This window comes from Panthera leo, chromosome D4 (genome assembly GCF_018350215.1).
Source record: "Panthera leo isolate Ple1 chromosome D4, P.leo_Ple1_pat1.1, whole genome shotgun sequence".
Taxonomy (NCBI): domain Eukaryota; kingdom Metazoa; phylum Chordata; class Mammalia; order Carnivora; family Felidae; genus Panthera; species Panthera leo.
In genome coordinates, this window is record NC_056691.1 from 44,254,888 (window position 1) to 44,282,193 (window position 27,306).

The 27,306-nt window shown below is 40.0% G+C and overlaps 1 protein-coding gene and 1 long non-coding RNA gene across 7 annotated transcripts in view; one reads left to right on the forward strand and one right to left on the reverse strand.

The window, feature by feature from the left end:
* The window catches only part of SLC24A2 (solute carrier family 24 member 2), a 244,950-nt gene extending 233,227 nt beyond the window's left edge, over window positions 1-11,723 (reverse strand). For 2 of the 5 annotated variants that reach the window (XM_042912540.1, XM_042912544.1), the window contains exons 1-2: window positions 11,089-11,723; window positions 8,177-9,260 (exon numbers count right to left, since the gene is read on the reverse strand). In XM_042912540.1, the coding sequence (XP_042768474.1) occupies window positions 8,177-9,106 (930 nt within the window). In that variant the 5' untranslated portion in view covers window positions 9,107-9,260; window positions 11,089-11,723. Of the gene's footprint in view, window positions 1-8,176; window positions 9,261-10,391; window positions 10,449-10,854; window positions 11,057-11,088 lie in introns of those variants that run through there. The other 3 variants (XM_042912541.1, XM_042912542.1, XM_042912543.1) reach the window with 3 other exon arrangements.
* Window positions 11,411-27,306, forward strand: part of LOC122204825 — a 53,810-nt gene continuing 37,914 nt past the window's right edge. The window contains exons 1-3 of one of the 2 annotated variants that reach the window (XR_006195792.1): window positions 11,411-11,493; window positions 17,176-17,304; window positions 19,774-19,877. This is a non-coding gene — a long non-coding RNA (uncharacterized LOC122204825). Of the gene's footprint in view, window positions 11,494-11,869; window positions 11,958-17,175; window positions 17,305-19,773; window positions 19,878-27,306 lie in introns of those variants that run through there. The other variant, XR_006195791.1, reaches the window with a different exon arrangement.

Here is a 27,306-nt window from a genome sequence, read left to right on the forward strand (position 1 = left end):
GCATTAAGGAATCTACTCCTGAAATCATTGTTGCACTATATGTTAACTAACTTGGATGTAAATTTAAAAAAATTAAATTAAATTTTAAAAAGAACATAAAAAATATATTATTTAAAAGGCAAATTTACTGTGGCCCCATACAACTTTCTGTTAAAATTGCCTCCTAGATTTGACTCAAAATTTGCCAATGGTAGGATTTTTGTTGACGAAAATTATAGTAGTGATATATTTGCAATAATTTAGATATGAAAACATACTATTATAATGGTTAGGCTGCATGAAACACTCTGAGAGTACTCAATTAAAATTCTGTATCCATATCTCTTGTTACATGCATTATCTTTTGACAAACCCACAGTCTGAAACATATTTTTCTGACAATACACTGGACTTAATATTCAGAGAAACCATTCTCAGTATATCATACCCCAAAAGATTGCATATTATATATTTTAATATATTTTTAAATTACCTACTTTTGCTAGTGAGGAATCAGGGATTTCTTAGAACCAAGAACATCAAGTAAGCACAAATCCAGAGGAGTCTGTATTGCTTTGCTCTTAAAGTACCTGCCATTCCCCAGTGGCTAAAGACTAGATTTTTAGAAGCTACAAACAAAGGCCTAGTAAAGAGGAAGTAATTCAGAGACCTCACCTCCCAATAAACTAGGAATGCTGAAGGGGTTACATTCCTAGTGGCTGAATAAAAGGAAAGGAAGAAAAAAAAAACCCTGCCTAGCAAGGGGAAAGAGTAGGATGTGCCTATTTTGGTCTTGGTTTTGAGTGATATTGAAAAAAGAGAAAGACAGAAGAGTCTCCCTTAAGAATTTCTACCACTGGCTCACTCACATGGGTTTGGAGTCTGAATTCACACTACCTGGGTAGGAAAAAGTCAAACACTTAGGTTAGAATGGTTCCAAGTTGGTCGTGCTATCAGGAACTTGTTCCTCTCTAGAGGAACAGACTTAAAACCTAGGTCTCAATGACTTCCCAAGGGGAAAGCCCCAAGGAATAGGAGTTCACAGTTGTTGTTGTTTTTTTTTAACATGTATATTTATTTTTGAGAGACAGAGTACAAGTGGGGGAGGGGCAGAGAGAGAGGGAGAGAGAGAATCCCAAGCAGGCTCTACACTGACAGCAGTGAGCCCGATATGGGGCTCAAACTCACAAACCGGGAGATAATCACCTGCACCAAAGTTAGATGCTCAACCAACTGAGCCACCCAGGCACCCCTCAAAGATTTTTTTTAAAAATCACTAAATATGTAAGAAAGCAACTCCACATGGTCAAGAATCAATAACACAGCAAAATCAAACCTACAAGGATATGGTCACTAGGAATATCAATTATGAAATATAAATGTATTTAACATTTCTAAAGAATAAAAGAAGTCATTAAATGATTAAGTACTAGAAATAATAAAAGTCAACCTGACAGATATGAAAGAGCCACAGAAAACTTCTAGAAGTAAAAAATATAATAATTGATATTAGAAACTCAATGGACAAGGGGTACTTGGGTGGCTTATTTGGTTAAATGTCTGACTCTTGATTTCTGCTCAGGTCATGATCTCACAGTCATTAGATTGAGCCCTGCATCAGGCTCTGTGCTAGTCATGGGACCTGCTTAGGATTCTCTCTCCCACTCTCTCTGCCCCTCATCAGCTTACATGTGTGCATGCACATGCATGCACTCTGCCTCTCTCTCTCTCTCAAAAAAAAAAAAAACCTTAATGGATGAGCTTTACAGCAGATTAGACAAAACTGAAGAGAAAACTAGAAACTAGGAGGCTGATGTAAAGAAATGAGCTGAATGAGGAACAGAGATAGAAAAGAGGAGTAGTTATAAGACATAGAAAACAGGTTGAGATAGTATATCTATTTAATCAGAATTCTAGAAGATTGTAGGAAGAATGAAGGAGGTAAAGTCAAAATTGGTGGAATGCACTAGTTCCCAAATTCAGGAAGTCTAGTGAATAACAAATAGGGGATAAATAAGTGAGAAAACAAGACCTGACATAGAATAAGGAAAAGGCTGAACATCCAAAACAAAGAGAAAACCTTAAACATGGTCAAAAAGAAAAGACAGATTTCTTAGAAAGAAACAACATTTACACTGACAGCTTTTTGTTTCTTTTTCAACAGCAAAAATGGCAGTCAGATTGGCACCCAGGTGGCTTGGTTGGTTAAGTGTTTGACTCTTGGTATGAGCTCCAGTCATAGTCTCACCGTTCATGAGACTGAGCCCAAGTCAGGCTCTGTGCTGACAACTCAGAGCCTGCTTGGAATTCTCTCTCTTCCCCTGGTCCCTACTCTTTCTCTCTGTCTCTCTCTCTCTCAAAATAAAGAAGTAAACATTTTTTTAAAAAATGGAAGTCAGAGACAGTAGAATATTATTTTCAAAGTAAGATGAGAAAATAATCTCCCACCCACACTATCTTTCAGGATTAAAAGTGAAATAAATCTGTAAGCAAATTTAAAAAAAGAGCATTTACTATTTAAGTAGATTCTTGCTAAAGGAACTTATAAAGAATGTAAGTCAGTAGAGGAAAAAACTCATAGCAAAAAGGTCTGAACTGAGAAGAAGAATGAGGAGGGAAGGGGCACCTGGGTGGCTCAGTCAGTTGAGCGTCCACCTTCAGCTCAGGTCATGATCTCGCAGTTTGTGGGTTTGAGCCCTGCATCCGGTTCTGTGATGACAGCTCGGAACCTGGAGACTGCTTTGTTTTCTGTGCGCCCCCCCTCTCTGTTCCTCTCCCACTTGCACTCTGTCTCTCTCTCTCTCTCTCAAAAATAAATAAAGATTAAAAAAAAAGAATAAGGAGGGAAAAAGCTGGTAAAAACATGGATAAACCTAAAAACATTGATGGTATAATGACAATGTCTAATTTGTAGGGGTTAAAAAGTGGTTATACCTCAATAAAGCTGCTATAAAACATAAAGATAGATCTTATTAAATCATGGACTGTGAATCATATACACATTAAAATTCATAGGCAACACTAAAAAAATAGAAATGGAGTATATAAATTCCAAACAATTAAAGGGAAAAAATTTAGGAAAAAAATTCAATGCCCCTTCTCCAAAAAAGGTGAGAAAAAATTATAAAAAGAAACATCAGAATAAATACAAAGTATAAAGTAACATAATAGAGAAGAATCCAAATGGTACAGTAATCACAATCTATGTAAATAAACTAAATTTTCCAGTTACAAGATAATGATTGTCAAACTAATTAAATAAAATATAGCTATATTCAGTTTACTAGAGACTTATTTAAAACAAAAGAAGGTTGGAAATGAAAGAATGGAAAAACAAAAACAGTCAAATCCCCACTAAAGATGTACAGGCCTCCTCAACAACAAAAGAACAGCTTAACATAACAATCCCATTCCTTGTTAATGTTCAAATACAAATTATCTGGTTTTACCAAAAAGAGAGAGACAGGCAGAAAAGGAAAGAAAAGGGGAGGAGAGGTGGTGGGAGGTGGGAGGAGAAAGGGACAAAGGAGGAAGGGAGGAAGGAAAGGAAGTGGTGGTAAATCCTTGCTCTCAACACAAACTTTAGGTCTTCTCTTGCTGAAGAAATCATAGCAGCAAGGATGAAAAGCCAAAGGCAATCTGAATTCTATGCACTAAAATCTGCTGAGCTTTCTGGGTGTGTTGAAATGCCTGTTCACTCTCTGAATCACATGCAGTCACTGAAGGGTTTGCTTTTTATATAAGTAGAAGGAAACAAAACAAGGAAAAGAGCACCATGCTGTATCCCCAGATAAACATACTACATCCACAGACATCTAAGCCAGTTAAGAATTTTAATGCCTAAATTTTCTTTCTTGTGAGAAGAACAGAGAGTCTCCAAGTCTACCGTATTATTTATTATAAGGATGATCTTACCTTTCCTTCCTTAAAGTTTGCACATTAATTTTACTAACTTATTTACGAGGTGTGGAGGGGAAACAAAGGTTGAATATATAACATCTTCTGTGCTGTAAGTAAGCTTGGACCTACACATTTGTATTGATAAAACTATTCATGGTTTAGCACCTTAAAAGAAATACTTCACCTTGTGAGGAAGATTTATAATATGGTTTCAATTCCCTTTTTCTCATGAACATTAATAACAATTGGAACTGTAAAAACTCTATTTACAAACCACTTTTCAGGATCAAAGCACCTAAATTACTAAATAGCCTACTCTTCAACTATCCAGCTTTAAGCATCTTTATTTAGACCATTCCCTTCATTAGAACTGGGCTGAGTTGCTGTCAGATTATAATGCCAAGTCTAAGAAGAAGCTAAGTACCATGGACAGCTGCTTTCTAGGCCAATGACAGCCTAGCACCAGAACAGATCAAGGGACCTCAGCAGCCAGGCCAGGAGCACAGCAAAATGCTCTGGATGCCCTGAGACTCCACTGCTTTATATCTTGCAGGAATCAAAGTCATTCCTGACCAGCTATGGAGTGTTTTTTAGAAGAGAGTCCTAACCATTTATAAATAAGAGTACCTTTAAAACAAAAATCTCTGCTAAGCATAGATAACCCCATAACGGCCTACTTATTTCAAGCAAAATCCCACAACAAAATTTCAGGACAATAAACAAATTTGGAGATTTTCTTGGAGTTTATGATAATACCTGACCTGCATTGTTCACCATATGTAAGCTACGGCTTACAAATATCACACTATGACAAATATTATACGCCCCTAAGGGAGACAATGACCTGTGTGAATGCCAGTCTTCAAAAAATGTCAAATTCTTAAATTTAAAATAATTTATGGGGCTCAGTAGGTTAAGCATCTGACTCTTGATTTCGGCTCAGGTCATGATCTCATGGTTCCTGGGTTCAAGTCCCACATAGGGCTCTACACTGGGATTCTGCTTGGGATTCTCTTTCTCCCTCTCTCTCTCTGCCCCCCCTCCCCAAATAAATAAATAAACATTAAAAAGTACCTTATTTTGATTCACTTTTAAGAACAGAAAGCAAAAGGAAAGGAACTAACATTTAATGAACAACCCACATCTGCCAAGGACTCTGTTAGCTGCTTAGCATTCGTTTCTTCATTTAATAATTTTCCCAATTTCATGAAGCAGGCACTGTTATTTTCATGTCCAATTTAGGAAACTGAGGCTAAGAGAGTTAATGGAACTTCTCTAAGATCACAGGCCTGATTATACACTGGGGTCAAAACCTTTTTTTTTTTCCTCTGAGTCAATGCCCCAGGTCTATTTACCCTGTCATAATACTACACAACTTTTTAAAAAAGGATAACATTATCCCTAAAAGAAATAATAGTAATAACAAATTAAAAAAACCACACACAGGGTGTAAAAATTAAATGAGATGAGAAACTATTACTGTCACTATGAAAAAACATGCCAGTTCACATTTTTCCACGCTTCACAGTTGCCTCCATGGCACACATTATCAATAATGGAACCAAATTAGGATTTGAACAACATTCCAATGGTAGGATATAAATCAAAACTTCAACTTGTCTATGAAACAAGTAGTTTCCAAAACAGTTTAACACAAAGAGCCCAGCAGAGTTGATTTTTTAGCAAGAAGCACTGATGATTTGTACAAGAATATCTACAATATGTTTCCTCTAGTTCCTCAAACTCCCCTGCTCAATAATTGTACAAATAAGACCATGAACACATGCTCACTATTTTGCTTCCTAAATTCTTTTGCATCACATTCCTTTCTATGAAGACCTCATTGGAATTGCGTTTGGTTTAGCGTCTTTTTTCTGAGTGTTCTGATGTTATCAGAAGCACTGACTTCTGTAGGATAGTTGGGATATGCAGTCAGAAAACAACTCTGCAAAAAGAAAACTAGATAACCACACTCAAGGACTCATCCTTCTTTGGGACACGTTATGTTCAATGCTTGGGCAGCAAAGCCTCCATAAGATTCTGAAATCAGGCACAGGACACAGACCAACTGCTGAAAAAAAAAAATCCAACAATACTTCCAAAGTGAAATTGGCAAAGTGAAATTTCCAGAAGGAAATCACACATCAATACACACTGTTCCACCTAAACATGTGTTCTAGCATTTTTGAGGAACACCAAACAAGACATAGCTATGTTTAAAGAAAAATCCTACTCCCATGATAATTTATAGTTCAATTTAGTTACTGAATGCCAAAAGAAGAAATAGTGATTAAAAGGAATAAATTAAAGCTATATAGTGCAAAAAGGGGAAATAATACAATGAACACATTTTGGGGGGAAATCAGAAACAGGAGAAATAGACATGAACATAATCTGCTTTCTTTTAAAAAATGCACAAGATTAAGAATAGCACAAAATTACGGATTTGAATAACAACTGTTAAGGAATGTCAGCCTAAGTTGCTGAATTTTAAATATCATAAAGATGACAAGACAGTCACCTACTATAGTAGGTAAAGATACTGCCAGAGCTACTTTAATGAGGGGTTTACAATAGATTAAATACTGCCTGTAAGCTGTATTTAAAAAGTTATTCCCAAATGCAGAGAACCAGCTCCTCCTCCAATCAGAAAACAAAATCCCCCTGCGATCTTAAATACACTACTGGATTGCTCTGCAAGTGCAAGTTCCTTTTTCATAAATGTTGTCAATATAACCTTCAGCAGAATCTGCGATTAAGTTAATGAAGTTCCACTGTTGTGTAACAAAACACAAATCTACCGAGCCTTCGAAAAGACTTTTTACCCTTGACGTGCCCAGGATATTTATAAGACACCAAATCATTTCCTTGCCTCTAACAAATATGCCTTTCCCTTGGCAATTGTTCAGTACTCTAACTGGAATAAACACATAGATTATTAATGCAAACTGCTCAAATGAGCAGTCCGGCTTGAGAGATCATCCTTTGGCTACAAAATTAGAGCAGGGAGAGGGGTCCAATGATGCCCTCAAGGATATGTACTCAGTTCTCACATCTGAATGCTTACTTGCCATGTCTACTGCTAAATGTTTTTTTTTTCTTTTACTACAGTTGCTAACAACCATACACTGAGTGAAATGTCAGAAAAATACAGTAGAAAACATTTTTCTTTTACATGTAATACACAGGAACATGAATAGTGGGTTTTTTTTGTTTGTTTTTGTTTTTTACTGCACTTTGCTTAAATGTCTGGCTGCTACAGAACATGATGGATGGTCATCCAACCTGAACATAAAGGAATTATATCAAATGAATATTTTTTTCATTTTGGACAAAATATCTCACCCTCCAGTCAACATCTGTTTTTTGCATACACGAGAATTTCCCCAGATGCTAGTATGAAAAATCTGCATATGTATTTTGGTTTTCTGTTTAAAATCACATTCAGAGACAACATTCCAATGTTAGGATATAAATCAAAACTTCATTACTATACTTAACATAAAAATTGTATTGATGTTGCTTACCCATTATTTTAAAAAATTAGTTCACATTTTTGTAGATCAATTTATTCTCAGCCCTATACCAGTTTGCTCACCACCCGCATGGAAGGATGGCCACTCTTATCATTAAAACTCCCTCAAACTCCACTGTAAAATTATTTTGGGTCATGTTTATCATACCATGTAAAATGGGCCATCAAGCTATGGAGGCAGCAGGGCTTGGCAATGACTCCGTTTCATGGATCCTGACCAGCTTCTGGTCAAGTGATCTGAAGATTATTGTGTGGATCAAGAAAAATAGCTATGACCACGCTAATAACCAGTCCTTCTGGGCCCTGCTGTTGCCCTAAAGGCACAGCACTGGTTACACAGACTTTCTTCCTTAAATGTCTTCAAAGAGATGGTTCTTGATCATTTTCATGTGCCTACTTGAAAAAAAAAAAATACCTGCAATTTTCTAGGCTACATACACATACTTTCCCATGAAAATTAAATTACTCACAAAAATCATTGTGCCTACTTTCAGAGGTAAATAACTGCTGAGTCCACACTGAGACACTTACATAACCTATATTTATAAATGTTTTACTCTGAAGCAAGTAGCTTGAGAATTTAGAAGGTATCTACAAAAATATCCCGAAAATACGTTTTCCCCCTGCCATCAGTCTGGCTACCACAGAACTGCAGAAAGCACTCTGCTATCGTCTATAGCCTAAAACATCATCACATTAAAAAAGTGGTAGATCTCCAAAACAATGGTTCAGAATATTAAATAAACAACCACCACCACCAACCTTTGCTTGGGCCTCTGGTGCTGTCACTTTGACGACTTTATTGCGATTTATCATTTGCTTCACCCATCTTTCTACTTGGACGTTGAATTTCATGAAAACCACATAGCCAAAATAAGCTGTTAAGAGAAGCAAGCTTTCCCACCACATGATCACATTATCCAGGAAAAATATGATCAGCATGATCAAGTCAACGATGTAGAAGGACACATCCCGAAAGAGCGGCCACCATGTCAGGTTTAAGATTTCTCTAGAAAACAGAGCACACATGCCAATAACGAAAAGGATATTGAACACTGCTGAGCCCACGATTGTGCCTATGCCAACATTGCTGTGAGCAATAAACACCCCTATGAGAGATGTAAAAAGTTCTGGGGCCGAGCCCCCAGCAGCCATAAAGGTGGCTCCAGCCACATCATCAGAGATGCCCAATTTCTCAGTGATGACAGTTAAAGAAGGAACAAAGAACTCATCACAGACGATGGCTAAAGCTATGAACATGTAGATCATTCCAATGACATGGAGAATGATGGCGCCTTTCCTTCGCTCCTCGAGGGAAAAGATGTCTCTTGGGTAGTCTCCTTGGGCATGATCTGTTGTATTCTCGGATTTGCCTTCCTGAGAAAGAGGTGGCTGTGGAGTATAATCCAGAATCTTGTCATTCAAATCTAAGAGAGTTCTTTGATGGTAACCGTGTGCTACCTTAGGGCCACTTGCGCCAACGGCCTCTTCCGTATTCTTTGTCTCTGTCTCAGAAAAGGCACTGATTGAAAATGAGACAGTGCTAATGGCTACTAGGCCCAGGAAAAGGCCTACGATTCGAATTAACTTCAGTTTTTTCCTGACACTATAATGTCTCCTGTAGCCAGACAGTGACTTATCCAAACACCATTTCTCAAGGAAAGTGATGGCAGTGCTTTGGTGCAGATCCATCCTGGGTCTTCTGGGGATGTGGTGGTCTTCAAAGTGGAGACTTAACCAGATGGCTCTCTCATACTTTTCTTCACTTTACAGTCAACGGTGCGTGTGGGGCACGTTCACAATCAGAGAATCTTACGCTTCGCAGGAAATATTTTCGACATTTATGCTTAAATAAAAATTAAAACAAGGATAAGTAAATCACAAAATCATAGGTCTCTTCTACAAAAAGAGCTCTGCAAGTACGATGAAGTCCTATCCTGTGTTTGACCTTGGGTAATTTACTTAACTTCTCTGTGCCTCAGTTTCCCTATCTCAGAAATAAGAACAATTATGGCACCTCCCACCAAGGATTGCTTTGAGGGGGAGGCACATAGAATAAGACGTGGCACACAGTGAGCACTTACGATCATGTATTTATAAACTCAAACATTTTAGTAAATCCAGTGTTAACCTATGTGGATGTGCGTTAAATATCAGAAATTTATAGATGGAAATCTATCAGTTTATCCCACCTTTAATCATGTAACAAATAACCTCTCCGTGATATAACACTTCTTTTAGAACTAAGTACTCGACAACCAATAATTATTCATTATGTTTTCTTTTAGTCCAATTATATAATTCCAGTTAAAGGCACACTTTTCTGATTTAATCTATCATTTGAAAGCACTGAGTGTCGGAGGAGATAGTCCCTCTTTTCCTGTACACATAAGGATTTCAGCATTATTTTTCATGAAAAGCCTCTCCTAGGTCTGTTGCAGAAAAATGACCCTTTAAAAATTTAAGTCTACAGAAGAATGTTCTGGTGACACAAACTGTCTTCCCTAAACGTCTTTATTATATTATTTTCAGCTAAAGCTTATTTTTAAAAACAACCTTTAGTCATGTAAAAGAGACAACATAGTAAAACAAACAACTCCTAATAAGTAGGTTATTTTTAGAGACTGAATGTGTATTTCATAAACAATATGCAAGTTGCAGCAATGCCTCTGTCCACAAAATCTGCCAAAAATAGCCCCAACACTGAGTCTTCTAGTAGGTTAGATATCCAAGCAGTTTTCATTATCCCACAGAGATGGGTAAAATATCTAGACATGACAGAGGATATTCTGAAGGTTCCCATTTAAATTTTTCTTTAACAACACTGTTGTTGCTGCTTTCTATATCAACGATTTCATTTTACAGGCTCGCTGAGATCATCTCAGGTGTAAAATAAGCTAATTAAACACACGCCAGTTAAACACTGAGATTAGCTGGAGCTCAGGTTTGCAGAGCAGAGCAAGAACACAAGTCAAACCAGGCTAAGATGCTGCTACCCATCACAGAGATTCTCGGCTGGCTGCAGATGTCGACGCTTAGCACCAAAGATTAAGCGACTCACAGCGCTCCGGGGATTGTCACAATGCCTGGCCAGGGCCACCAACAGGGCAGGGACAGACTCGACTCTCAGGGTGCAGGATCAGCTCCAGCGACCCGGCTCCACCTGCAAGCCAGCCGCTTCGCCCCAAGGAAGCTGCCTCCGCCGGGGAAGTGCACCCCCAGCCGCGCCCCAACTTTGCCTTTTGTGGTCCCAAACTTTCCCTGGTGGGCTAACAGGAAAATAAAACTAAAGGACAGGCACCCCGCTAGCGAGCGGGGATAGAGCTTGGGAAGGCGCTTGGCCCGCATCTCCCCGAATCGTTAGTGGGTGGGTTGGGGAAGGGGAGCGTCCCTCTGCAAGTCTACCCCGACGGCAGGCCCTGCCCCGCCGCGCCACCCACCTCCGAGGCGGAAGCGAGGGCAGTCGGCGTCGGGAAAGCAGGGGCTCGGAAACTGCGCCCCGGAGCGGAGAGAGTTAGCTAACTCCTTGCGGGGCCTGGGGCACCCACGTCCACCGCGGAGCCACCTGTGAGCCTGCGGTGCTGCAGCGGGATGCGCGCAACCGGATCCGGGGACAACGACCACTGCGGCCACCGAACCTGGACACTGGCGGGGACTCGGTCGCCCGCACTTACCGGGAACCGCCAGGAGAACGCGAACGCGGCGGGGGGGGCCCGAGCGCGACCCTCCGCTCCGGTCCGCTGCCTTCTCTGGCCCTCCGCCTCCCTGGTCCGAGGCCCGGTCTCCGGCTCCGGCTCGCGCTCGCCTCCGCTCTCGCCGGCCAGGGCTGGGCTCGGGAGGAGACTGAGCCTCAGCGAGCGCCGCGCGCCGCCTCTGGTGCTGCCCGGCCCCCGCCGGCCCCTCCCTCTCGTCTCTGCGCGGGGAGCGTGGCCGCAGCGCGCTCAGCTCCCGCGCCCTCCGCCCCACGCCTCCCGCGCGCAGAGGCTACGCCGGCAGCCGTCTCTTAGGAGATTTCTCCGCAGTGGGGACGGGGGTCAGGATTTGCAGGCGAGCAAGGACAGAGAGGAGAAATCGTACAGGTCGGTGACGCGCCTGATTCCCAAAGCCTGAAAGTGCTGCCAACTTTGGGGTTATCTATGCCAGGCACCTCCTCTCCCAATTATCTGCAAAAAGTGACAGCAGTCACATATTTCTTTAGGAGGCCATGTAGTGTATAATGGTGGAAAAGACGGGTAGTGAAAAGGCATAAAGGCCTGCAGGGCTGTGTGTTCAGGCCCAGGGTTCCTGAAGTCTAGGGTTTGGAAGGTTGAGACCCTGAAGGGTCTTGGGTCTTACAGACTGACTTTTCATTTAATGGGTGATGAAATAGAGACCCACGACACAGTGTCATTTTGAGTCACGGGGTTGAAATGCTGGCATCTGGACTCCCTGCCCAGTGCTCTTTCCTGCCCTGTTTGGAAAGCAAGATTACCCGGACCACAAGTAATTGAGCCCGCCTTTTTGGGGATTAGAGGCAAGAATCTGGGCTACAGAGTGGAAGAAGGTGAGACGAACAGGTTACTGAGGGAAGCCCCTTTTTAGCCAGCCCTGCGACCACCACCAAAACTGTCCAGAGGTCCCCCAAGGAAAAACATTTGGGGCTTTCACCTCACCGTTTGCTACTCCTCACCCTCCACGCTCCTCCTGTTTTCTTAGAGAAAGAAGGTTTCATGCCTTCCTGAGACTGGGGGATGGTCCTCATATCTAGAAAGCTCACTACCTCTGATTTTAACTAAAATCCTATCCTCAGGCCTGTACACTTACGCTTGATAAGTCAAGAGAAGCCTCGGGAACTTACAAATTCCTTTTTCTCCCATCAAAACCAGGCATTTAAGACTACTGTCTTGCTAAGGATTTCAGGGTCCTATTTTGGAAGTCATAGGCTGAACTTTTAAAATCTTTACTTTTTATTTTGGAAATTTCAGACACGTGCAATTGTAAGAGAATAGTGTAATGAACCAACATGTGGCCATCACCCAGCTTAAACAGTTGGCAAGTCATGGCCAACCGTGTGTCATCTATCCCTCTTTTTCGTGTGCCATCATTTTACTTTATTTTTATTTTATTTTTCTAAGTAGGCTCCAGTGTGGAGCCCAACATGGGGCTTGAACTCACCACCCTGAGATCAAGACCTGAGCTGAGATCAAGAGGCCAACGATTAACTGACCGAGTAACCCAGCCATCCTCCTGTGCCATCATTTTAAAGCAAATCTCAGACATATTGTTTTATCTATAAATATTTACAGAAAGCAAGGAAGCTATCAACCACTACTAGGGTTGTGTCTGAAGAATCAGTTAAAATAGACTCCCACTGGGCAAGGATGGGTCATTTTGAGCATCAAAACTGGTAATAATTGAATTGTTTTAAACACATCAAATATGATTATAAGTTCCTAACGACTCTCAAGCAACTCGATTGGTCACTGTTGAGAGATAAAAGGGAATGAATTCATTATTTTGAAGCTGTTTTAGAAAAAAGAAAATAACCATGCATTTATTCCACCTTTTTTATTCAAAATAGACTTCAGGGTAACCAATTAGGCTATACTTTTACCCTGCCTTTGTCTTTGTTTTTCTGGTCTAACATGTAACGTTCTCTGATGCAGTGGGTGCCTCTGGCTACAATGGGGGAGGAGTGCAGGGGGCAGGGGTATCTTCTATGTAAGTTTCTGCATAAGAGAAAAAGATTGTGATATATTTTTAGAAATATTCCTATAATTGGGGCGACTGGGTGGGTCAGTTGGTTAAGCCTCTGACTTTGGCTCAGCTCACAATCTCGTGGTTCATGAGTTGGAGCCCCACATCCGGCTCTGTGATGACCGCTCAGAGCCTGGAGCCTGCTTCAGATTCTGTATCTCCCTCTCTCTGCCCCTCCCCTGCTTGCTCTTTGTCTCTCTCTCTCTCTCTCTCATAAATAAAAACATATAAAAAATGTAAAGAAATATTCCTCTGACCATAAAAAGCCAACTCTTTATTTTTAGAAACCTGCATAAGTACAAACCTGAGTTGGCATTCTATTTACCCTTTTATTAACTGCGATTTCTTTGAACATAAGAGTTTATAGGAATCCTTGGTAATTACTAGTTAAGAATGTTGAGCTCTTATAATTCTGGAGGGGAGCCTTTCAAAACTCAACAACAAATTTTGAAAGGCGTGGGATCATCCTTACACTAAAATGGGAGTTTTAATATAAAAATGCCAAAGGGAGAAAGGAACCAGGTTCTGGTTCAAGATGTCGATGACACAAGAGGATGGTGAACTCACCTCCTCCCAGGAAATCGCTGAATCTACAGCTACATGGGGAACAATTTCTTCTGAAAAGCTAAAACCAAAGCAAACCAAACAACCCAGAACACTGGCCGAGCGACTATGTGTCAGCTAAGAGAGGCAGGGACACAGTCTTGCCACAAACCCCACCCTCAGTGCATGGACCCACAGTCAGGAGGGAACACAAAACGCTGGACGTCTCCTTCAGGAGCTAAAGGTTTGAGCCCCCTATCGGGCACCCCAACTTTAAACACCTGTACCTGGGAGACGAGCCCCCAAAACACTTAGCTTTGAACACCCATGGGGGGTCGCACTCTTGAGCCCCACAAAGCTGTAATGATCTGAGAAACAGCTCTTAAAGGGCTCACTTGTTTCGGACTTAGCCGCCCCAGGGCCCAGAGCAGAAGCCCTGGGTAAGGGGTGCCTGGACTTCATGTGGGGGAGCCCCACGTGCATGTCTGGAACTTCCCCGTGAGGGGCAGGCATCCTGTCTGACACGCATGTCGGGGCTGCCCCCGATGCTCTCCTGGGTCAGAGACTACCCGGTGCCATCTTAGCGCCCTCCCTCTGCCTTGGGTCAGGCCGCGGTGGCGCCATCTTTTTTTGGTTTATGTGTTTGTTTTTAAATGTTTGTTTATTTTTAAGAGAGACAGAGAGAGAGAGAGAGTGCGCACAAGCGGGGTAGGGGCGGAGAGAGGGGGCAGAGGATCCAAAGCGGGCTCCGTGCTGACAAGTAGAGAGGCCTATGTGGGTATCGAACTCACTAACCCCGGAGATCCAGGACCTGAGCCGAAGTAGGTGGCTCAACCGACGAAGCCCCCCAGGCGCCCTTGTGTGTTTGTTTTTAGCCCCAGACTCTTTTCTTTCCTGGTGGGGTGTCATGTCTACAGACTCCCTGTGCCTGGCTCTAGCCTGTGGGCTCCATCTTTATACTTGCCCCCTGGGGCGTTCCACAGCCCCAGTGTCTCTTGGAGGAGAGCTTTTACACACCTCTGGTGCCCCAGTTTTCACTTGTGGTGCCCTGTGCTTTGCAGCTGCTGCAGGGAACCCCCCCTCCCAGACTTGATCACCTGCTGGGGTAGCTGGGGTGGCTGGGGGGGGGCTTGTATTTCTGGGTCCCACAGGCCTGGGAAAATCAGAGAGTTCTTGGCCGGCGCCCCGCCCTTCCCCCCAGGGCACGGGCCGACAGCAGCCTTAAACACACACTCAGTCTTTCTGTGAAAGAGGCCTATATATGCTTGTCTTGGAACTTCCGCCTGAGGGGCGGGCTTGAGGTTTGGCAGACATCCAGGGGTCTAGCTCAGTGCACACCGCCTCTGTGCTCAGTGCACACCGCCTCTGTGCTCTCCTTCTCCCTTGCTACAGCTCTCAGGTATCTCCCATAGAGGCCCATACACTTGCCTGGAGCCCCGATTTTTGTGACGGCTGCCCAAGGGACACATCTAAGATCACTTAGCACTGGTGGGCTTATGGTTACGGCCCCATAGGACTTGCATACTTTAAAAGCCGGTGCCCGAGGGTCTTGGCACACCCTCAAGTACTAGGAGCCATTACAAATAAAATAGGCTGCTTGGACAATCACAAAAGTTTGAGAGACAGTGAAGAGCTAGGACAGGGTTGAACGATAAGGTTCATCTCTTAGATGAGGCCACTCCTTCCAGACAGGGAAGACGTGGCTATTTTATCTAATGCAAAGAAATCGATACAGAGAGTCAAGGGAAACGAAGAAACAGAGGAATAGGCTCTAAACAAAAGGACAAGATAAAACCTCAGAGAAAAACCTTAATGAAAACTGCCAAAGGGATACAAGTTAATAATTTACTAAGCCTCAATATCATTTTCACATAGAAACATAGGACGGCATGGTTTATGATAGGATTGGCAAGTTCCCCTTGCTTCCTTCTAAAATGACATCCCAGTTGGCACTGTACCTACAAATTCACCATTAGAAATTTATTTGTTCGGCTTTTTATTTTACATCTTCTTCATAATAAATTGAGAAGTTTTACACAGTAAATGGATCTAAAGTTATAATGATAGTAAGCAATTTTCTATTGTTTTTGACTTGATATTCATTGTAAAGGAAAAACATTCTAGTAAATTTTCATCAGAGGAAAGTGGAAGAGAGAGATAACAGAGCCAGGAAGTTGTGGGCAACCAAGAGACAACATGGAATATTCAGTTTTTACTTTGTCAGTTTAACTACCTCTTTTTTCATTCTCTCCCACCGCACTACTTTCTTCCTTTCTTTTATTACAATCTCTACCTTCTCTTTTATCAATATCTGCAGGTAATCAGGACACAGAGGAAGGATTCCATGTGCACAAAAGCAGTATCTCTCATCCTTGACTCTCATTAAATACTAGACTCAACTGGGGCAGGGAGGGGGGGATATTTTTAAAAAACTCCTGACAATGACCCTTCTCTTTCCCCCTTCCTTTGGGCTTCTTGAGGGCAAGAATCAGTATTTCAGACATTTCCCAGCATGTAACACAGGGCTTGGCATTTGTTTAACACATACATGTGGCAGGAATTAATGAGTTGGTGGCAAATGAAATTACTTAAAGGAGAATGAATCAGGTTATGCTGCAGTAACAAAGAGCTCAAAACTCACAGTGGCTAAAAACAAAGGTTTTTCTTTCTTACTTACGCTACCTGTTCTTTGTGAATTTTGCAATGTCATGCTCACTCCTGGCTCCAAGCTGGTCACTCTCTGCAACACTGCCAGTTGCCATCGGAGAAAAAAAGATGCATGGCAAATCTTGTACTTGTTTTTAAAGCTTCAGCTTGGAAGGAGCTAACGTATGTTACATAGCTGCTATGAACGACAAGTTTTCATTTATCTCTTCAATCTCCTGACTTTTATCACTATTATTATTCCCATTTTACAGATGAAGAAACCGAGGCTCAGTAAGGTTAAAGCAGCTTGCCCAATATTAAGTGGCTCTCATCTGCCCCATATTGGTTCGAATGCCCAAGTTCTTTCTACTAATCCTCATTTTCTGTGACTGAGATTTTTAGTCCCTGCCTAAGAGTTAGTTGCATTTTTTGTGTTGTGATCATATCCTTAGGTAATTCCTCTGGATATTTTTTCTACTTACTGCCAGCTGGTCTATAATCTAGCATAACTTTCTACTTCCTAAGACCTGTTTTCCTTATTTAAAAATCACAGGTGTAAATACCAAAATAAAATCTGCATGTTCTCTGAAAAATGTTCTTTGGCTCTCCACCTCTGGGTTGACTTTGTTTTCCTTTGCATTTGTCTCATTTTTTTGGACATCGGCTCTCCCCTTCCGGTTCAACCATAAAAGCATAAACCATAAAAGCAGGAAAAAGTATCTGTGGGGTTGAGGGATGTGAGTACAGGCTTCTTTGCTTTTGACAGTGGTTTCTGCAATAGCACTTAAAGCAACACACCCAAATTCTTGCTCTTTCTTCTTTTTTTATCTATTTAGGAAATGAGAAATGCTGAATGCCTGTGATTCTTACATTAGGGACAGGAATTTTTCCGGGCTTAAATAAATGCTCAAGAAGCACAAGAATTGAGTTTCTCTTTGCAACACCAGCTCAGCTCGGCCACCAAGGTAGGCACAGTGCTGGGGCAGGGCTTAAGAGGAGGGAGGGAACATGGACTACCGATTCCAACAAGGGACCTGGAGTGTCCTGACAGAAAGCCCTGACTGTTTTCCCAATTCTAGCAGGGACTTCCTGAGTGACCTCCAGGGTGCCCCTCCCTGTCTTAGAGCCACATCAGCAACGAGATAAGGATAAATAATACTGGCAAAAGGAGAGCTGCTGGGGAAGAGGCACAGTCAGGACCGTCCATTCAGGGGGCAAGCAAGGAGCACGTTTTCCTGACAGCTCAGAAAAATTGTATTCCTGCTGCCTTCCTTCTTAAGCTACATTCTCTCTTTACCTGTCTCTGGCTCAGAATTTCAATATAAAATAGAGTTTAAAATATTGGGAAAGAAGAGATGTGTGCCTTGAGCCTCATCCGTATTTAGGACAAGCCAGCAGGAACGTGCTACTGTAACGCGGAAATAAAATAGTTGTTTTATTCAACACGTGAAAGTAAAGGAGTGCATCACAAATCGTTTCCCCAGTTCAAGGGTCTCAAGCTGTTCCGTTCAGCAACACCCCTCCCCCTCCAAATAGTGTATATGTGGTGGTGAGTTTGGGGGTGCTGATACCATGGAACAGGCTTCCCTGGCCCAACAATGGGACTCAGTTAATAAGTCTGTCTGGGGTTCCTGTTCACCATCTGCCCAACTTAGCCTTTATGGGTAATAATAGTGATAGTTTCTCTTCTGCCCGCCACTCCCTTCTGCTTCTTTCTCAATTTGTTCAAAATCAAGATGGAAGACAGGTGACATACTGAGCCCATTCTCTTTCAAAGTAGTAGACTCGTTTTGTTATCACTTGATTTTTCCGTTTGGATGCTAGCTATCAAATTCCTATTATGAAAGGAAAAGATTTCTTCCTCTGAGGCCCTGAAGCCCTCATCTCAATGTAACTCTCTCTCCATCCCTTCAATATAGTTGTGTCACCATTTTGAATAAATTAAGTCACACCTCTAGTCAATAATTCATCCTTTGCATTATGCAAGTATAATCATCAGTTGAGCTGTATAGTATACAGATTCACCCCAAACTCTCTGGCGGAACTGTACATTTTCCCTCAGGATTTTCGAACATCTTGGTTGATCTGCCAGTTTCGTGTTTTCCTCTCAGGAGACATCACTCCTGGATCTCCTGCCCAGCCTTCCTTGCCTGATCCTCTAATTAAGAAATGTTTTTTCTTCTCCATTTTCTATCTCTTAAGAGGTTTTCAGCATTATCGTTTAACCCTTCTAGTAGTAAAAACAAAAAGAAAGAAAGAAAGAAAGAAAGAAAGAACCCACTTACTGTATTTTTTTAATTTTAATTTTTAAAGATATTCTTTTTAAGTAATCTCTACACCAAACATGGGCTCAAATTCACAACCCCAAGATCAAGGGTTGCATGCTCCACTGACTGGGCCAGCCAGGCGCCCCTGTAGTTTTAATTTTTAAAAGTTCTATCTTGTCCTTTAACTATTTCTTTCATATATAGTTCTCTGCTTTTAGTCCTAGTCTAGCAGCTTCTCTTCCCTTGCTTAATGTAAGCCTCATGAGGCTATGGACTTTCCCTGCTTTGTTCGTTACTTTATGTTCAACACCTAGAACAATGAGTGCCTAGTAGGGGTTCAATAAAATCTTTGAATGAAAGAGAATATTTCTGTTAGCTTATTGCACATTTTCTTCTTCTTGAAGGTTCGTTTTCCTACAAGTTGCTTTTTGCTGTTTATTCTGGCCTAGTGTTCTAAAATGTCTGGTGTCCTTTGGTGTCTGTTAATAATTAAGAGTCAGTAGAGCATATGACTCTTGATCTCAGGGTTGTCAGTTTGAGCCCCATGTTGGGTGTGGAGATTACTTAAAAATAAAATCTTAAAAAAAATAATTAAGAGTGAGGTACTAAAATGCAATTCAAAGCTCCCATTTGGATGGGACCTGTCAAGAAGAAGGCTTTGCTACGGATGATCAAGTCAGGACTCAACCATTCCATTGTGGGAGACACATGTGTCAATATCTCTACATAACTTCTCTTCGGCTGATCAATTTTCGCGTGGGGGAGTTCTCCAAGCTCCTGTCAGAGGTATTGATTCCTAGCTGCCAGCATTACGGGAGCTGAGCAAGAAAAGCAGTTGGTGGAGCTTCATCATTCAGTTTATAGACTTGAAGGTAGCTCACGTTTGACCATGGCTTTGCCCTATGTCCCAGATAATTCTGATTGAGCTTCTTCAGAGAGTCAACCTCCAATCTTCTGCCAAGTAGAGAGGGGCCATCTCCTAGCTACACAGGATGGGGAAGGATGTTTGGAGATGTAATTGCTTCTTTAAGACTTTCAGTGAGGCTTTCTGTCTTCGGCCCCAGCTTGTATCCTTGCTCAATTAGTTTTCTATTGCTGTTATTAAAAAAAAAAAAAAAAAAGAAACAATACAACCTTAGTGTCTTAACACATTTATTATCTTTACAGTTCTCTAGGTCAGAGGTCCAGGATAGTCTCAGCTACAAATGAAGGTGTCAGCAAGGCAATCTTTCTGGAGGCTCAAGGGGAGAATCTGTTTCCTGCTCATTCAGGTATTGAGAGGATTCTGTTCCATGCAGTTGTGGGACTGAGGTCTTCATTTACTCACTAGCTTTCAGCTGGAGACAGTGTTCAGTCTTCCTTTGTGGTTCATAATGAAGGCTAATAGATCACAGATGTTTTGTGTTTAGCCATTTGGTGTTTATTTCTATTCAATCCACTTTGGTCAGCACTGCAAATCTGCTTGATAGTCCCTCCCTCTCTCCTTTATCACACTCCAGTTTATTTATGTGGCATATTAGTTTCCCCAGGCCGCCAAAACAAATTACCACAAACTTGGTAGCCTAAAAAACAACAGAAACTTACCCTCTTACAGTTCTGGATGCTAGAAGTCTGAAATCAATGCCAAATCAACCTTGACATTCTTTGGTTTAGAGCTGCAACGCTCCATTCTTTGCCTCTTTCTTCATGTGAACTTTGTTCCTGTCTGTCTCTTTATATCCTCTCCCCTCCTTATAAAAACACCAGTCATTGGTTTCAGGACCCACTGTAATCTGTGATGATTTCCTCTCGAAATCTTTAGCTAATATCATTTGCAAAGACCCTATTTCCAAAAACGGTCACGTTCTGAAGTTTCAGGTAGATGTGAATTTGCTGATGGGGTGGGATGTGTAGGTAGTCCAAGTCCGAGAAAACAATAAGCTTTGCCCACATTCTGACTACTCCAGCCTTGCTGGTCTATGACATGAAACTATGGCACTAATTTATATCATCCCCTCATTTAGCCTACTTTAATTATTCTTTCAAGCAAGAGATTAGATTTCTCATGCCTTGTCACTTGTTTTGAGGGAGTATCATTGAGCTCTAGAACATTGTCTATTCGTTTTTTGGAATTCTCACTTAATTGTCCAAATATCACTATTTTACAGAAATTCTTTATCATTGATAGTTTGGGATAGGGCCATATCCTGTGTTCATTGTAGATGGGATTCCCTTCACTACATAGTTTTGTTTTGTTGATTTGGAGGCATTCAGTGAGGCAAATGTAGACATACATTCATGCTACTACCTTTACTGAAAGACCACTTTTTTTAAAGGGCTACATAATACCTTATGGGTGGATCATAACCTATGTAACAATTCCCCAATTACCCTGTTGTTGTTTTCCAATTATAGACAGCACTGCAATGGACATTGTTATATACATAACTCAGTGTGGAAAGACCCTGTTGTTTATCTTGAAGTATCTTTCTTACTATTGGGAACTCTGGGAAGTCACACATGCCTTTCTCTAAAGAGTGGAATGACAAGGATGAGTCTTTTCTGCTGATGCTCTTCCCGGGTTATCTCTACTTTTCCGAATAACCAGTGGCGATTCCACCTTGTAATTAATCCACAGGGAGGACAAATGAATCTCCAGTCTTGTCTTGGCTAAGTCCTTAGCAAAAGTATTAGGGAAGAGTCACTGTCTTCCCTCAAATACTTCCTGTCTTGTCAGTTTTCCATATGAGGCACATATCAGAGTTTAATGCAGAATGTCCTTTAGTAAGAGTAGTTTTCTGGGGCACCTGGGTGGCTCAGTCAGTTAAGCGTACAACTTCGGCTCAGGTCATAATTTTGCGTTTCATGATTTCAAGCCCTGCATCGGGCTCTGTGCTGACAGCTCAGAGCCTGGGGTCTGCTTCGGATTCTCTGTCTCCCCTTCTCTCTGCCCCTCCCCTGCTTTTGGTCTCTCTGTCTCTCAAAAAATGAATAAATGTTAAAAAAATTTTTTTTTTAAAAAAGAACAATTTTCTTGTCCCTTACACAGAACAGTCCATGCAGATTTAGGATCGATGGTTAAAGGCCAGACTGGTTATTAAAATACTGAAATATTTCTATACCACTTGGTAAATTTTATTATAGCAATAGCGATAGGCATTTATTTAAACTATAATATATTTTAGTTACAAACTATTTACTATAAACTATTATATACACTCACTAGTTCTAGTGAAATATTGTAGAATATCTCAACAACCCTTGATAAATGGACACCCATCGTAACAACATCTGAGAAATAATGATAGCTCTATAACCAATTGGCCAAAGTCCAGGAAACAGTGCAGATAGATTGTGTGTTCTTTTTAAAACTGTCTGTGATTTGGGGGAACGACCAGTTTATCTTCATCCTGGAATTATAGTTGCTATTGCATCTAAATAGTGTTTTTTATTTGTCTTTTATAGTTACCATGTTGCAATTCTTGTGAAAGTGTATACGTTAATATTTTGAAATGTAAGGATTTATCACAAAATGTTGACTAGAAATACCTAGAATGAAGGGACAACAAAGTTTGGATTTGTTTCTCAATATTTCTTTTAAATATAATGAATAGGTTATGATTTAAACAAAAGAAATTTGTGGTCCTCATTAAGGAAAAAAATTTTTAAGTATCAAGAGTGGGAGCGCCTGGGTGGCTCAGTCAGTTAAGTGTTTGACTTCGGCTCAAGTCATGATCTCATGGTTTGTGAGTTCAAGCCCCACATTGGGCTCTCTGCTGTCAGCACAGGACTTGCTTTGGATCCTCTGTCCTATCTGTCTGTCCCTTCCCTGTTCACGCTATCTCTTTCTCTCTGAAAAATAAACATTAAAAAAAATTTTTTAAGTAAATATCAAGAGTGAGTGCAATAGTGAAAATTCAGAAGTTCAGTAAAAATTCAATAAAATTTTCAAAAGTTTGAAAAGTCAAATTCTTGACAAAGTAAATGAAGTCACTTGAAAATCCTAAAAAATAATAGACACTTTTAGGCATGAATATCTAATAGAACTGTGAAAAAAGAATAACATCAATATAGATACGTAATTATAATCTGTGTTTGTAGTCCTGGCTTGCTAAAAACATGTGTACTGACAAGAGGAAACTACTTTTTGGAAAACATAAATCAAGACAGTAAAATTTCAATCATTATTGATGATGTTTCAGTTGCTCTATGTAAATATAGAGTAATTTCCTCTAAATGAAAAATTCAGTACTTTGAAGAAAATTGGAAACATTTTTTCTTTTCAATATTGATGTAATAAGCTGACATAAATATGTCATAAAGAGCTGACATAAATAAGATCTGAAATGCTATGAAAGTTTTTGTTGGTGGTGCCAGAGAGAAATGAAATATGTTGACATAAAAAACTCTACTGAACTTTATACATATGTCCTAGTATAATGTTAGGAAGAAAATATGGAGTTTTAACCATAGTTTAAATTTTTTTCTGAATATTTTAATTTGGTATTAATAACCATATTCAATAATTTCTGGATGATGCAATTAAAGATATAAAATATATATTCCCAATAACTTTTTATATACTACTATTCATCAAATATACATCAGAGAGAATTACTCAATATTTTAGAAGAGATGGGAAGTAAAATAATGAAAATTAGAAAGATATTTGAACCCCAATTGGCAGCTTTGGAAATTATGCCATTATTAGAAATTATGAAAGAGGGTGGTTAAATATTTGAGAAATGAAAAAATTCATTTTGAAATGAATTGGAAAATTAGGGCTTTTAAAATGTCTTTACTGAGATGTAATGCACATACCATTAAATTTATATTTTTTAAATGTACAATTCAATTGTTTTTAGTGAAGAAGAAATATTATTTAGTGAAGAAGAAATGATATCGGCAATGAATGGTGTTCTAAAACATCTGATGTGTAAAAATAAGGAAGCGTGGGTCCTTCAATAGTGTTCTTTTTCAATATTGTTTTGGCTATTCTGGGTCCTGTGCATTTCCATATGAATTGTAGGACCAGCTCATTTATTTCTGCAAGGAAGTCACCTAGGATTTTGATAGGGATTGTGTTGAATCTGTAGATCAATTTGGGAAATATTGCTCTATATTAAGTCCTTCAATTCATGAATATGGGAATTCTTTCCATTTATTTAGGTTTCTTTCTTTCAACATTGTTTTGTAGCTTTTCAGAGTACTGTTTTATATCTCTTTAAAATTTAATCATAAGTATTTCATTTTTTTTTCAAAGATATTATGAATGGACTTATATTCTTTTTTTTTTAGTTTATTTATTTATTTTTGAGAGAGAGAGAGCATTGAGCAGAGGAATGGCAGAGAGAGAGTCAGAGAGAATCCCAAGCAGGCTCTGAGCTGTCAGCATGGAGCCCACCGCGAGGCTCGAACTCACGAAAACAAGAGATCATGACCTGAGGAGAAGTCAAGAGTTGGACACTTAACTGAGTGAACCACGTAGGTGCCCCTGGAATTGTTTTCTTAATTTTATGTTGGGATTATTCATCACTAGTGTATAGAAATACAATTAATTTTTGTATATTATCTTATATCCAGCAACCTTGATGAACTTGTTTATTGGTTCTAACAGTCTCTTGGCAGATTCCTTAGGGATAGCCTGTATACAATATCATATCACTTGTAAATAGAGAGTCTCACTTCCTCCTTTCCAATAAAGATGACTTTTATTTCATTTTTTCTTAATTGCCTTGATTAGAACCTCCAGTACTATGTTGAATAGAAGTGACAAAAGCTGGATTTTCCTGTTCTCGGGGGAAGTGTTCAATCTTTAAATATATGCTGGCTGGGGATTTCTCATGGATGGCCTTTATCAGGTTGAGAAAGTTCTGTTCTATTTTAGTTTATTGAATGTTTTTATCATGAAGAGGTGCTGGATTTTGTCAAATGCTTTTCCTGCATCAATTAAGATGATCATGTGGTCATTGTACTTTATTGTATTGATATGGTATATTCTATTAATTATTTTTAGATGTTTGGAGACTTAGTTTTAATAAATGATGTCAGTACTTTCTTGAACTTTATAAGAAAGAAAATGGGGCACCTGGGTGGCTCAGTGATTTAAGTGTCCGACTTCAGCTCAGGTCATGCTTTCACAGCTTATGTGTTCGAGCCCCATGTAAGGGCTCTGTGCTGATAGCTCAGAGCCTGGAGCCTGCCTTGGATTCTGTGTCACCTACTCTCTCTCTCTCTCTCTCTCTCTCTGCTCCTCCCCTGCCTGTGCATGTTCTCTCTCTCTCTCTCTCTCTCTCTCTCTCTGTCAAAAATAAATAAACATTAAAAAAATTTATAAGAAAGAAATGTTTCAATTATTAAAACTGGCATTAATTTGGCAAACTATCACAGTGATTGAAAACATACATATTATTCTTAACACCTGTCAACACAGTGTAATAAAGGGGCGTAATGCTGTCGATAATGGAATAGCATTTCATGAAAGCCCACCTACATTTCATGGAAAATATTGACAAGTCGTGACTTTGTCATTCATCATATTGACTTACTTTCTTTGGCTGTACATTTAATAAAGATGCTTGTGTTTTACATTCAGATTGTTAGTAAAATAATTGAATAAGGCAATACCATTGACTGATATTCCCTGTGCTTTTCTCCTAAAGACTGTTGTCCAAGTTTACATGAATCTATTAATCAATTCTTTAATGTTGGCCATTCCTCTAATAAGAAATCTACCTAATAATAATGTAATCATGCAGAACACATAACTTCATCTTACTCAAAAATACATTTTAGAAAACTTATTTAACGGGGCGCCTGGGTGGCTCAGTCGGTGGGTTGAGTGTCCGACTTCAGCTCAGGTCATGATCTCACAGTCTGTGAGTTAGAGCCCTGCGTCAGGCTCTGTGCTGACAGCTCAGAGCCTGGAGCCTGCTCAGATTCTGTGTCTCCCTCTCTCTCTGCCCCTCCCCTGCTCATGCTCTGTCTCTCTCTGTCTCAAAAAAAAAAAAAAAAAAAAAAGGAATATATGGCTAAGTCCATTGCACTGTGCCCTATGAGGACCAGTACTGTGTTACTGTGTTATTCCCAAACCCTTGAACAGTGTCTGGCACCCAGAAAGCTCTTGATAAACACACGTTACATGAGTGAGTGATTTCAATCTCTTGTACTAAGCTGGTAAGGAATCAAAAGAGGAAAAGCAGTTAGGTTACCATGATTAGTTCTTGGTGAACCAATGCCTTCACATGCAACCCAATTATAAACTTGGTAAATTTTTTTCCCACTGTTAGGTCCAGGTATTGTGTAGCCTGAAACTCAAACACTTTTATGGACCTGAGAAAAATATAAACTTAGTCATAGGACCCTAGAAGAAGCCTAGCAATTGTGAGTCCCTGAGACTTAAGGTTTATTAGCTTACCAGTAAATTGTCTTATCTAAAATGTCACTATAGATAGAGGCTTGTATAATGAATGAATGAATGAATGAATGAATGAAAAATTTTTGTCCTCCCATAAATTAAATCAAAAGTTTTCCATTTCTTCATTTCACCCTGGCTTTGATTACTAAACTAGATGAAATTAGAAAGGGCAGGCTACTTATAAAATTTTAGGATAATTTAGGCTAAAGTATATTATTTAATTTTATTTTTAAATTTAATTATCTGGAAAAATCATAGCAAGATATAAAATCCTGAAATTTAAAGTCTTAAGGACTTTGGTAGAGCATGGTGTGAAGACTGGGCATGCCATGGAAAGAACACACAGATCAGGAATGGCTTGACTTGAGCCATTAACTGGATATATTACCCCTGAGTAGGTCCCTCACCCTCTGCAGCTTCAGTTTTCTCACCTGCAAAATAAAGGCTCTGGATGAGATAAACTGAGGTTTCTTCTGTTCTGAATTTTGATGCCTCTTTCCAAATAGAATGGAATGAAAATCCATTTCTGTAAACATAACATCAGATGTCAAAACAGATCCTGAAAGAGAAATACAGGGGAAAATGCTAATTTTACATGATGTTTTCTGTCTCACTTGAGATTTTGCTTTATAAATCAAAACAAACAAACAAACAAAAAACAGAAAATGGACTCATTTGGATTCTGTCCTCTTTTGGAAACAGTCTTGCTGTTCTGACCCTTGAATTTTATAATCCAAATGGGACCATTTATAATCTCAGGAATTTAAATCTGTTAACTGGTGTATCTTTATGGTGACAAGGAACAAAAGGAAGGTTATAGGTTTGAAATGTATGTAAGAATTTGGCTCCTTCCATGTATCCCAACACAGCAACATCATTTAGCCTTTTGTTAGTCCAGGAAACTGTTTCCTAGTTTTGTTGTTCAATATGAGATTTTATTTTGCTTTCCTCACATCCTGTAGGGTGAACCAATATGTTAGAAGAAAACAGTGCAACAGTGGATTCTATTAGAAAGAACAAAGGGGAGAGAAGCCTAGTACCTTTAGGAGGGGGGATAAAATGAATGGCTCAAGTAGACTAGTGGCTGCAACCAAATCTAAATATAAAAGGGTTACTATGACTACAAAGGTGGCATATTTGAATAAAAATGGATATGAGAGTGTTTTAAATGGTAATTGTATTTGGAGGAAATCTGCCATTTCAAACTGCAGACAGTGTCCCCACCTCATCTCATGCTTTATGGCTACTGAATGGCATCTGCTTTATTTTTTTTATTTATTTATTTTTTGTTTTATTTATTTTTG